Raw genomic sequence first — 11,980 nt, 5'->3', positions numbered from 1 at the left:
TAAGGAGCCTCGGTAGCACAATGGCTAAGCACTAGGCTGCTAACTGAAAGGTTGGCAGTTGGAACCCACCAGCTGCTCTGTGGGAGAAAGACCTGGCGATCTGTTCCTGTAAAGAAAAAACAGCCTAGAAAATCCTATGGGGCAGTTCTACTCTGTCCTATAGGGTTGCTATGAGTTGGAATCGACTCAGCAGCACACAACAACAACATGAAGTATTTAATGTAAGATTTCTAAGTACTTAAGTATTAGACCAAAGATTTGATGTTTGTAATTTTATCTTGGGAGCAAGAAATCTATTAGCAAAATTTCAATTATTTGGTATTTTCATTGGATAAAGCAGGCTGGTTTTAAGTGTAATGTATATTTTGATGGCAGAAAAGTGGGGATCTTTCTTATTCTATAACAGTTCATTTCAAAGCCACGAAATTATTCTATTACTGAGTAAACAGTCAAGTAACTGTTCAGCCTGCAGTTCTAAAGACAGTCCTTCAGGCTTTATCAACAAAAGGATTCCTGTTCTGTTGCGTTTTTTTTTTCCCCCAAGTTTTTTTATTTCAAATAATACAAACATGATTTTTAGGAGTTTTTGTAATTCTCTAAGATTGCAGGAAATGTTTCCAGCAGTCATGCAAAGAGAAAGAAACACATCAAGGACAATATTTTAATATAAGAAGTACCCATTCCATGGCTGTTGAGTCAATTCCGACTCATGATGTCCCTGTAGGACAGAGTAGAACTGCCCTACAGGGTTTCCAAGGCTGTAAATCTTTATGGAAGCAGATTGCTACATCTTTCTCCTGCAGATCCGCTGGTGGGTTCGAACCTCCGACTTTTCAGTTAGAAGCTGTGCCCCTAACCACTGTGTCACCAGGCCTCCTTATAAAAAACCTTATAAGAAGTACTATATTTAAAAACCAAGACTTTGCATTGATAGTTGAATTGAAATTTGATGCTCACATTCTATACTAATAGAAATGACCACAAAAGAACTTTAAGAAAAATTCTCTCTGATAGTTGATTTTTAATAACATTCTTTTTTTTTTCTTTCAATTTTTATTGTACTTTAGGTGAAGGTTTACAGAACAATCTAGTTTCTCATTAAACAGTCAGTATAGGCATTGTACTATGACATTAGTTAACAAGCCCACAACATGTCAACACTCCCCTTTTTCAACCTTGGGTTCCCTATTACCAGCTTTCCTGTTCCCTCCTGCCTCCTAGTCACTGCCCCTGGACTGGTGTGCCCCTTTCGCCTTGTTTTATGGGTCTGTCCAATCTTTGGCTGAAGAGTGAACCTCAGGAGTGACTTCATTACTGAGCTGAAAGGGTGTCAGGGGGGCCAGACTCTCGGGGTTTCTCCAGTCTCTGTCAGGCGTAAGTCTGGTCTTTCTTTTTGAGTTAGAATTTTGCTCTACATTTTTCTCTAGCTGTGTCTGGGACCCTCTATTGGGATCCTTGTCAGAGCAGTCAGTGGTGGTAGCCTGGCACCATTTAGTTGTACAGGACTCAGTCTGGTGGAGGCTGTAGTAGATGTGGTCCATTAGTCCTTTGGACTAATCTTTTCCTTGTGTCGTTAGTTTTCTTGATTCTTCCTTGGTCCCGAAGGAGTGAGACCAGTGGAATATCCTAGGTGGCCACTCACAGTCTTTTAAGACCCCAGGCGCTACTCACCAAAGTAGAACATAGAACATTTTCTTTATAAATTATGTTATGTCAATTGAGCTAAATGTCACCTGAGACCATGGTCCCCACAGCCCTCAGTCCAGCAGTTCCATCCCTTAGGGAGTTTGGATGTGTCTATGGAGCTTCTGTGACCCTGCCTTGGACCAGTTGTGCTGGCTTCCCCAGTATTGTGTACTGTCTTACCCTTTTCCATCCCCACCAATCCCCTCTCTTGTAGCCATCAAAGATTGTTTCTTTTTGTGTGTAAACCTTCTCATGAGGTTTTACAGTTACGGTCTCATAACAGTATTTGTCCTTTTGTGATTGACTTACTTCACTCAGCATAATGTCCTCCTGATTTTTATTTTTGTATTTAAAAAATACCTTTTTTTCTTATGGATAACTTCCTTTTGAATGTGATGCCCTGGAGAGCCACAGTAATTTCACCATTGGTGCCTTCTGCCTAATAGCTCATTGCAACCAAAAGGAAGAAAGAGGAATCCTGTACCTTGGAGTCTCTGGAGGGCATAAATGGCTAAGGCTGTGCTACTAATCAAAATGTCAGCAGTTTGGACCCACCAAGAGGTGCACAGTGGCTGCAACAATGGGCTGAAACAGCAACGGTTATGAGGGTGATGCAGGACCAGGCAGTGCCTTCTTCTGTTGTACATATGGTTGCTGTGAGTCGGAAGTGATTCACAGGCACACAACAACAACAACGAGAGGTGCCTAGGAAGAAAGGCCTGGTGATCTGCTTACAAAAAATCAGCCATTGAAAACCCTTTACTGTGACACATGGGGTCGCCAGGATGGCAGCTAGTTTGGTTTTTGGATTAGCCTGGCTTTAAGACCCTTCCTGATCTCATCCTTGGCTCCCTCCTCACCTTCCTTTCTTATGGCCTTGTCTCATCACTGCCAGTCCCACTGGCCTAGCTGCTCCTTGAACACACCAAGCTTGTCCCTGGCACTGCCACCTATTGTTTTTTCAATAGGAAAATTCACCATTTTCACCCAAAGTTACTCACCAGTTAGAGAATATTAGTTGGGGGTGGGGGAGTCCAAACCACAAACCAGGCAGCGTGACCTCGCAGCCTGCACTCGTCGCAGAACTATATTCACTCGAGATGTTTGAGGGCTGTCGTCCTAAGACAATGTTTTTTAAGGCAGAATTCTGATGCTTTTGTATCTGTCCTTTGCGGGGCAAAACTTGGTGTTTTTTGATTAGCTCCACCTTTCAGAGTGCTGAGAGCTCTTCAAGACACTCTTAGAAAGCTCTTCAAAAAACTGAGAACGATGATAAACAACCCAACAGTCCTGCACAATTACAGCACTGGAGCCTCACGACCTGTCTCCCCTAAAATTCTGCATAAATAAGTTTATCAAATAGCAATTCCTACCCTTTTTGTTTAGAAGCCGATGCCTGTAGGCTCGCTCTTGCAGCGTGGTTGCATTAACTGCAGGGTAGGGGAAATTCCAGTTTTAAAAGCGGACGCGTTCTCCTTCCAGTCCTGTGATGTTTTAGAGTCAAGCCCGAAAAAGGATGTGCAGGCCACGTGGGCGGGGTCGGAGTGCGCAGGCGCGCGGCCGGGCTCTTTGGCAGCTGGTCCAATCGCAGCCCGTTGCTGCGCCTGGCCGGCGCCCGATTGGCGGTTGCCATAGCTCCGGGTATTCGCTTGACAAGATGGCGGCGGCGGGGTAGCGGACCCCGGGCTTTCGCGTCCCCTGCAGTCACGAATTCTAAGGCCAGCGCGGTTCTGGCGTGAGCGCCCCGCGAGCCCCAAAGAATGCGCCTTCCGCCGCCCGCCTCTGTCCTCTTGGGGCTCCTTCTGCAGAGCATGGGGAAGCCGCTGTGGGGGGACCTGGGTGTGTAGGGCGAGAAGGGACCTGCAGGGGCGGGGGCTGAGGGAAGAGGGGTGTAAAGGGCCAAACTGGGTCTCCTCGGGGGTCTTCTGGAAGACACAGCCACCAAAGAGACCACCACGCACACCTTAGGCAGTGACTCCAACTACTAACCCGTCCCTGTCCGTCCTCCTGCCTAGTTTTCATCCCTCCCGTCATCCGCATGTCCGGCCCTGCGGTCAGCGCGGCTCTGGTTGGAGGTACCGAGAATGTGACCGTGTCCCTGGCTCTGCTTCAGGACGAGATGGGTAAAGAGTACAGCCCTTCGTGTGGTGAGGGCGAGGGTGGGCCAGATCCAGGCTTCCGAAGGAGCCCTGCTGTGTGGTATCATCTGCGTCTCTTGCCTCTGTCTGTCTTCTACAAAGTAGAGATGGGGAGGAGGGCGCTCGTGAATGCCAGAAAGGACCTCCAATAGGTTTGGTAAAAGAAAGCCTGAAATAATAACAGCTGGCATTTTTTGAGCTCTTCCTATGTGCTTCATAGGCATCACTGTTTTAGCCCTATTTGGCAAATGGGGAAACTGAAGTTCACAGAGGTTGTTACCTACCCGAAGATCACACAGCTTCTCTCCCTTAGGAATATTGCCGGTTCCCACTTGTGGCTTGCCCAGCAATGAGACAGAAGACTGGAGTTTGACTGTGACTCCCAGTATGGTAAGATCAGAAGTACAACTTCCCTGCAGCATTTGGAGAGGTACACATTTAGTGTTTCTGCAGCGCTTTCTCTTGATTTGACAAGATACAGCTGCTAACATGCTGCTAAGAGAAAGTTTGGAGATTTGAGTCTACCCAGAGGTGCCAGGGAAGAAAAACTTGGCAATCTACTCCGAAAAAATAGCTGTTGAAAACCCCATGGAGTGCAGTTCTACTCTGGCACACATGGGAGCACCATGAGTCGGAATCACCTGGAATGCACCTGGTTTCTGGTAGAACTGTCATGAGATTTTAGGCTGTCAGATCTGATAGACAAACAACCAGTCCAGAGTTTCTTATCCTTGAGTTAGGATCCTTAGACAAGTTGCAGATCTCTAGGCTTTTGTCCATAGTGTTCCTGGTTGGGTTCGAACCACCAACCTGGTGGTGTCGTGGTTAAGGCCTTGGCTGCTAACCAAAAGGTCGGCAGTTTGTACCTGCCAGCCCCTCTGCAGGAAGAAGATGTGGCAGCCTGTTTCCATAAAGATTACAGCTTTGGAAACCATGTCAGGCAGTTCTACTTTGTCCTACAGGGTCATCGTGAGTAGGAATCAGCTTGTCGTCAGTGGGTTTAGATGAGTTTCGAGGAGTGTGTGAACCCTCTGAAACTGTGAATTTATGTGTGAGTCTCCCAGTTTCTGTCAGATTGTCAAATGTGTCTGTGGCTCAAAGAGTTTCAGAACCACTGGCTTTGTCTAACTCTGCTTGCATTTAAGGACCCTTGAGTGTGGAGGCATTAAATACCTTCCATTTAATAAGTGTTTATTGAGTGCACACTAAGTGCAAGGCATCAACTCTGGAGATATAAGGATGAGAAAGACAAACTCTGCTTGCCTCGAGGAATGAACGATTTAGTTGACTTGTTCATAGTCATTCTAATGAGATCAATTGGCGTCAGTCTTCATGGAGTTTTCTTCATATTTAATCTTCCGCTGGTAGAATGATAAATTAGAACGGTGCTTGACAAACTGAACTAATTAATCAGACCTGTGTTCAGCTTTCTGTAAGTATCCAAAAGTTACTTGCTTTTATGTTAAACTGAGGATTAGGAGTCAGGACTTCTTTGTTGTTGTTGGGTGCCATTGAGTAGATTCAGACTCATAGTGACGCTATAGTAAGACAGAGCAGAACTGCCCATAGGATTCCTAGGTTGTAATCTTTATGGAAGAGCCTTGGTGGGACAATGGTTAAAGTGCTCAGCTGCTAGTAAAAAGGTCCACAGTTCAAACCCACCCGCTGCTCTGCGGAAGAAAGATGTGGCAGTGTGCTTCCTTAAAGATTCTAAACCCACCACCATCGAGTCGATCGAACTCATGGTGATGCTGTAAGACAGACTAGAACTGCACCATGGGGTTATCAAGGCTGTAAATTCTTTACGGAAGCGGACTGCCACATCTTTCTCCCTTGGAATTCACTCGTGGGGAATGGATTAGTTAGTAATCTTCACGGAAGCAGGTTCCCAGGTCTTTTCTGCACGGAGCAGTTGGTGGGTTTGAACTATCAACCTTTCAGTTAACAGCTGGTGCTTAACCACTGAGCTTCCTGGGCTCCTTTGTCATAGAATTACAGGATAAAAATGTACAGAATTATTTCATCTTTGTACGTAATTCCTCTTTTATAAAGTAAACTGAGGCTGATGTGTGCTTTTATTGAGCTTTTCTTTTGTCTGCTGTAGTTTTTTTTTTTGCTCTTGTTATTATAGCTGCCGTCTGAGTCACTCTGAAAGTACAGCACTCTTTCCTTTTCAGAACATGTTGGAAGTGACAGTGAGGCTGAAGACGGATGTGGAGCGCTGTTCCGCTAATGAGACGAATTCCCTCTCAGCGTCTCCATGTCTCGTCCAGACCCTCCTGGTGTCAGCGTCTCACGGCTCATCCTGCTCAGCACATTTACTCATTCAAGTCGAAATTTATGCCAACTCTTCCCTGGCCCGTAATGCGTCAGGCAAGTAAGGACTTTGACCATCAAAACATCCAAGTAAAACATTATCTGTTTGATTCTAAGCATACGGCCGTGTGGCTTGCAGACTTGATCTCAGGCCAGTGAGTGTCTTGCTCTGCTAAACCTAATTTACCTTTCGTTTAGTTTCTTATTTTAAAAGTTCTCACTTTGTACCATTTTGCTTAATTAAGATTTATTTTGCCTTGCTTGACTGCTTGCGTCTTTGTAATCTGCTGTCAGTTCTTTGGGAGAAGGTAAAATGTAAATGAGCACGTTTATTTCTATGTATTGATTTCTGGGACTCAGTCTTTAAAAAAATGGAGTGGAAAGACTCATGAATTTGTAGAAAATTCATAGAATTTATAGGACAACAGCAGTTTTTCCGTGGCAGTTTTTGATTGTCAGCGCCTCTTCCTAGAGGTGGCCTGCTAACTTACACCTGTAAAAGCATGTGTCTCCTCTTTTTTAAAAAATGCAGTCATAACACACAATTCACACTGTTCTGTACCTTGGCAGGTGTTTGTTTTATTTTTATTGTGGTAAAATAGATGTAATAAAAAATTTGCTATCTTTATCACTTTGAAGTGTACGGCTCAGTGGCATTGCTGACATTCACAATGTTGTACAACCATTGCCACTATCTATTTCCAAAGCTTTTCATCACCCCAAACAGAAACTCTGTGCTTGTTAGGCAAGAGCTCCCCATTACTCCCTCCCCTAGACCCTGGTCATCTCTCATCTAAATTTCGTCCTTATGCATTTGCCCATTCTGAATAGTTCATGTAAGCAGGATTATATGATACATGGCCTTATGTGTCTGGCTTCTTTCACTTAACAGAATGTTTTCGAGGTTCATCTATTGTTTTTTTCTTTCACATCATTATAATTTTGAGATCGTGAGCTAACAGCTGCGTGGTATTGCATTGTGTGGACGTACCATCATTTATTTAACCAGCCTCTTCCTGGTGGAACTGAAGTCTTTCCAGCTGTTTGGTGCAACTAGCACTACAGCAAATATCACTGCGTATGTACCTTTGGACACGAAAACACGGTTTTTACAGTCCCCCATTTCACATAATGGTCATGTTCTAAGAACAAAAGACCGCCAAGGTAGACATGCCTGTGTTGAGATATTGCTTCAGTACGTCCCGCGTTTTGTCATGTTCTCTGTCCCCTGCAGCAGACTCTAGCATCTCTTGCCTTTACAGTCCACTGAGATGGAGGGAGAGACTTTATCCCTTTCAGTAGCACAGGCCCCTCACTTTCAGACTCCTGCTGTCACTTCCCTTGTTTGTCACAGTCCCCTAGCTGCGTTCCTCCTCGCGGTTTTGGAAGTTTCAGTGGATTAAATAAGTTTGGACACGACCATCCGATGGAGTATCGTGTCCTCTGTATCCTTACGTGGGATGATTCCCAGTATATGTTGTTAAGTGAAAGAAAACAAGTGCCGATAGGTACGTAGAGTACGCTGTCTTTTGTTACAGAGGAGGCAGAAATAAGAACATGTATTTATATTTGCATGGAAAGATTCTGGAAGGGTATCCCAGAAGCTAACAGCGTGCTACCCGGTTAGGGTGCTGTGGGAGGAGGCAGGAGCTGAGAGCAAGGACTTTTATCACATCCCAGTTTTAATATCTTTTTGATTTCTTTTAACCATGTAAGTATATTACCTATTTAAAAAGTTAAACTTTTTTTTTTCAAAAGAAAAATAAATTTTCTAATGCTGAGAGTTCAAAATAGACAAAAAAATTTTTCAGTGGGTGCTTAAAAAACCTGTTGTTGTTGGGTGCTGCGGAGATGATTCCGACCTGCAGCAACCCCATGGGATGGAGTAGAACTGCCATGTAGGGTTTCCTAGGCTGTAATCTTTACGGGAGCAGATGGCCAGGTTGTCGTCAGGAGGAGCTGCTGTTGGGATTAATGTAGCCATACCGCTCAGATGGAGCCCTGGTGACTCGGTGGTCAAGAGCTACGGTGAGCCACAGCTGCTAAATAGAAAGGTTGGCGGTTTGAATCCACCAGCTGTTCCTTGGAAACCCTGTGGGGCAGTATGCTTTGTCCTGTAGGGTTGCTATGAGTCAGAATCAACTTGACAGCAGCGGGTTTGGGTGTTTTTTTTTTTTAATGCCGTTCAAAGCAATGGCTTGAATATATTTAGGTAATATTTGTATATACATTCAGATACATTTGAATATATACTTGAATATATTTAGGTGATATTTCAGAATGCCTTTGTACACATAGTCAAACTGAAGAAAACGAGAATCTTTGTATATTAGTAATTATGAGATGTCCACTCTGACCCCATGAAGGCATGAAAAATTTTGCAGCCAAGCAGACAGAGATCAGAACAAGGAAAAGGATGGAAGGACAGACAGCAGGTATGTGGCATGCCTAGGTAGCAGCACAGCCTCTTAGAATGTGTCGTCTGAAGTGGTTAGCAGACGACGTACGAGACGTAGAGATGGATACACCAACATCTGTGCAGATGTTACATAGTAAAACCCTAGTCTGAAATGCCTTGCATGTACCACACAGGTTTGATTACACTGAGGGTCCAACCCCTACCCTTGTGACATGATCAGTTACACGAGTCTCCTTTCTCCCTGATTGCATGGACATGCTAGGGTTTTACTATCTTATAGTTTCAGTATATAGTATATAGAATTAGTTGTTCTTTAGATGTTTGAATTAACATATCATTAAAGTTAGCTGTTACATAGAGTTTAAACAAATAATCACTGGATAGTTTCCCAATATGTACTGAATCCTAGGACAAAAGTAAAATTCAGCAAATTGAAACTTTAAAAAAAAAAACAACTTTTTTTTTCCTTATTGTTGTAAAAAACATATGTAATAAAACATTCGGCAATCCAACAAATTTTACACATACCATTTGGTGACAGTGGTTCCGTTCATCATGTTGTGTACCCATCACCACTGTCCTTTTCTAAGTTCTTCTACCAGTGCTGACAGGAAGTAGGTGCCCCTAAGGAATGGCTCCCCTGCTCCCTGTCCTGGTAAACGCTCACGAACTTTGGTCTCTGTACATCTGCCTGTTTCACATAAGCGGAATTATACAATATTTGTCCTTTTATGATTGATGTATTTCAAGGTTTATCCATGTTGCAGCATGATTCAGGACTTCACTTCCCTGCATGGCTGAGTATGAAACTTTTATCTGATGAATTATTTCTAGAGAAACTAGAAGCATTACATCTTTTGAATCATGAGTTGAGAGGCTGAAACGTTTGTAACTTATTCTTTTTCCAAAGGGAAATGAGTCCAGAAAACTCTTAACACCTTGAAGTGTTATAAGCAATAAGCCCTGCTGAATTTTACTTCTTTAAGTATATGATACACACTCTCTCTTGCCTCCATTTATATTATCCATCTGTCTCTTGAATTACCACATCTTCCCCTGAACTGGTTTCTTTGCTTCTAGCCTTGTCCTGCTCAAATCCTCCCCACCCTCTGCTACCAAAGCGTTCTGTCTGTCCATTCACCTCCTTGGCCTTCTGTTTGAAACTCCGAGAAGCCGCTTTTTATCTGTGGCAAGTTCTTGAACCTGGCTAGTCATCAGAACCCCTTGGTTGGGAACTCTTTAAATGTACAGCGTCCCAGCCTCAGCCCAGTTCATGTTGTTTTCTCTGCCTGCAATGCATTCCCCTTTCCTTACCTCCTTTCTTCCTCCCAGTTCTTACTAGGCTCAAGTCAACCACCAGCTGTGCCAGATAGTCCTCCCTGACCCCAACCTAGGCCAGCCTAAGCCCTGTGTCTCATTGTATCACAACACAGCTCTATGTCTCATTGTGTCATCAGCACAGCTATGTGTCTCATTGTATCACAGCACAGCTCTGCATCTCACTGTATCATCAGGGCACAGCTCTGTGTCACATTGTATCATCAGGCACAGCTCTTTGTCTCAATGTATCATCAGGGTACAGCTCTGTGTCTCATTGTATCATCAGGGCACAGCTCTGTCTCACTGTATCATCAGGGTACAGCTCTGTGTCGCATTGTATCATCGGGGCACAACTCTGTCGCATTGTGTCATCAGGCACGCTCTGTGTCCCACTGTATCATCAGGGTACAGCTCTGTGTCTCATCGTATTGTCAGGCACAGCTCTGTGTCTCACTGTATCATCAGGGTACAGCTCTGTGTCTCATTGTATCACGGCACAGCTCTGTGTCTCAGTGTATCAAAGCACAGCTCTGCATCCCTGTATCATCAGGGCACAGCTCTGTGTCTCACTGTATCATCGGGGTACAGCTCTGTGTCTCATTGTGTCATCAGACACAGCTCTATGTCTCATTGTATCATCAGGGCACAGCTCTGTGCCTCATTGTATCACAGCACAGCTCTGCATCTCACTGTATCATCAGGGTGCAGCTCTGTGTCTCATTGTAGCATCAGGCACAGCTCTGTGTCTCATTGTACCATCAGGCACAGGTCTGTGTCTCATTGTATCATCAGGACACAGCCCTGTGTCTCACCGTGTCATCAGGGCACAGCCCTGTGTCTCACTGTATCATCAGGGCACAGGTCTGTGTCTCATTGTACTATCAGGCACAGCTCCATGTCTCATTGTGTCATCAGGCACAGCTCTTTGTCTCATTGTGTCATCAGGCACAGCTCTGTGTCTCATTGTATCATCAGGCACAGCTCTTTGTCTCATTGTATCATCAGGGCACAGGTCTGTGTCTCATTGTACTATCAGGCACAGCTCTGTGTCTCATTGTGTCATCAGGCACAGCTCTGTGTCTCATTGTATCATCAGGCACAGCTCTGTGTCTCATTGTATAATCAGGCACAGCTCTGTGTCTCATTGTATCATCAGGACACAGCCCTGTGTCTCACCGTGTCATCAGGGCACAGCCCTGTGTCTCACCGTATCATCAGGGCACAGGTCTGTGTCTCATTGTATCATCAGGCACAGGTCTGTGTCTCATTGTATCATCAGGACATAGCCCTGTGTCTCACCGTGTCATCAGGGCACAGCCCTGTGTCTCACTGTATCATCAGGGCCCAGGTCTGTGTCTCATTGTACTATCAGGCACAGCTCCGTGTCTCATTGTGTCATCAGGCACAGCTCTGTGTCTCATTGTATCACCAGGCACAGCTCTTTGTCTCATTGTATCATCAGGGCACAGGTCTGTGTCTCATTGTACTATCAGGCACAGCTCTGTGTCTCATTGTATCATCAGGCACAGCTCTGTGTCTCATTGTGTCATCAGGCACAGCTCTGTGTCTCATTGTATCACAGCATAGCTCCTAACAGACCAGAGTGCGTTAGGAACTTGAGGACAAACAGGCAACATAATATGATCTTGTGGTCAGATGGTTTCCAAATCAGCAGTCTGAAATGTCACCATGGCTTCAGTTTTATCTGCTAGAAGAGGCAATGAATTTGAAGGTGTAAATGCCTAATATCCATCCATCTTAGGAAAGGATCGTTCAGTACATTGAAGTAGAAGTTGAGTGCGTGAAACCCATGCTAACTTGTAACTTTAAGTCAGTTGAGTATCTTCAAGATGAACTGTGGCTTCTTGGCTTTGTTCTAACCAGGGTATTTTTTTGTTTGTGGGTTTTTATTTACCTCTCTGTGGATGTAGTAGACATAGGTATTTGATATGTTATAAGCACAGCCCATCTTAGGGTGTAATATTTGATATATTCGGTACAGTGAGATGGAAAACAAATGATCCCACTGTCTTTTGGATGTCGAACGCATGGCAGAGCTTTGTCAGAGTTTCCTTGCTGAACTTTTCTGTTGTTTGTACTT

The 11,980-nt window shown here is 44.4% G+C and overlaps 2 protein-coding genes across 4 annotated transcripts in view; both read left to right on the top strand.

Annotated features, from left to right (window-relative positions):
• The first annotated feature begins 3,267 nt into the window (after positions 1 to 3,267).
• Positions 3,268 to 11,980, top strand: part of TCTN2 (tectonic family member 2) — a 32,773-nt gene continuing 24,060 nt past the window's right edge. The window contains exons 1-5 of one of the 3 annotated variants that reach the window (XM_049866315.1): positions 3,268 to 3,525; positions 3,702 to 3,809; positions 4,138 to 4,214; positions 6,002 to 6,197; positions 8,507 to 8,575. In XM_049866315.1, the coding sequence (XP_049722272.1) occupies positions 3,447 to 3,525; positions 3,702 to 3,809; positions 4,138 to 4,214; positions 6,002 to 6,197; positions 8,507 to 8,575 (529 nt within the window). In that variant the 5' untranslated portion in view covers positions 3,268 to 3,446. The remainder of the gene's footprint in view (positions 3,526 to 3,701; positions 3,810 to 4,137; positions 4,215 to 6,001; positions 6,198 to 8,506; positions 8,576 to 11,980) is intronic. The other 2 variants (XM_049866313.1, XM_049866316.1) reach the window with 2 other exon arrangements.
• LOC126065813 (uncharacterized) lies at positions 8,585 to 11,979 on the top strand. The gene is made up of 2 exons (XM_049866317.1): positions 8,585 to 10,891; positions 10,922 to 11,979. Exons 1-2 carry the CDS (start codon positions 10,502 to 10,504, stop codon positions 11,471 to 11,473), a joined length of 942 nt encoding a protein of 313 aa, XP_049722274.1. The 5' UTR covers positions 8,585 to 10,501; the 3' UTR covers positions 11,474 to 11,979.

This window comes from Elephas maximus, chromosome 22 (genome assembly GCF_024166365.1).
Source record: "Elephas maximus indicus isolate mEleMax1 chromosome 22, mEleMax1 primary haplotype, whole genome shotgun sequence".
Taxonomy (NCBI): domain Eukaryota; kingdom Metazoa; phylum Chordata; class Mammalia; order Proboscidea; family Elephantidae; genus Elephas; species Elephas maximus.
The sequence above is the reverse complement of the archived record's forward strand: the minus strand, read 5'-3'. Positions and strand labels throughout refer to the sequence as shown.

Coding starts and splice junctions, on each gene's coding strand:
- LOC126065813 (XM_049866317.1), top strand. CDS start 10,502: ATGTCTCATTGTATCATCAGGGCACAGCTCTGTGCCTCATTGTATCAC. Junction 10,892..10,921: donor ATTGTATCATCAGGGCACAG/GTCTGTGTCTCA, acceptor TATCAGGCACAG/CTCTGTGTCTCATTGTGTCA.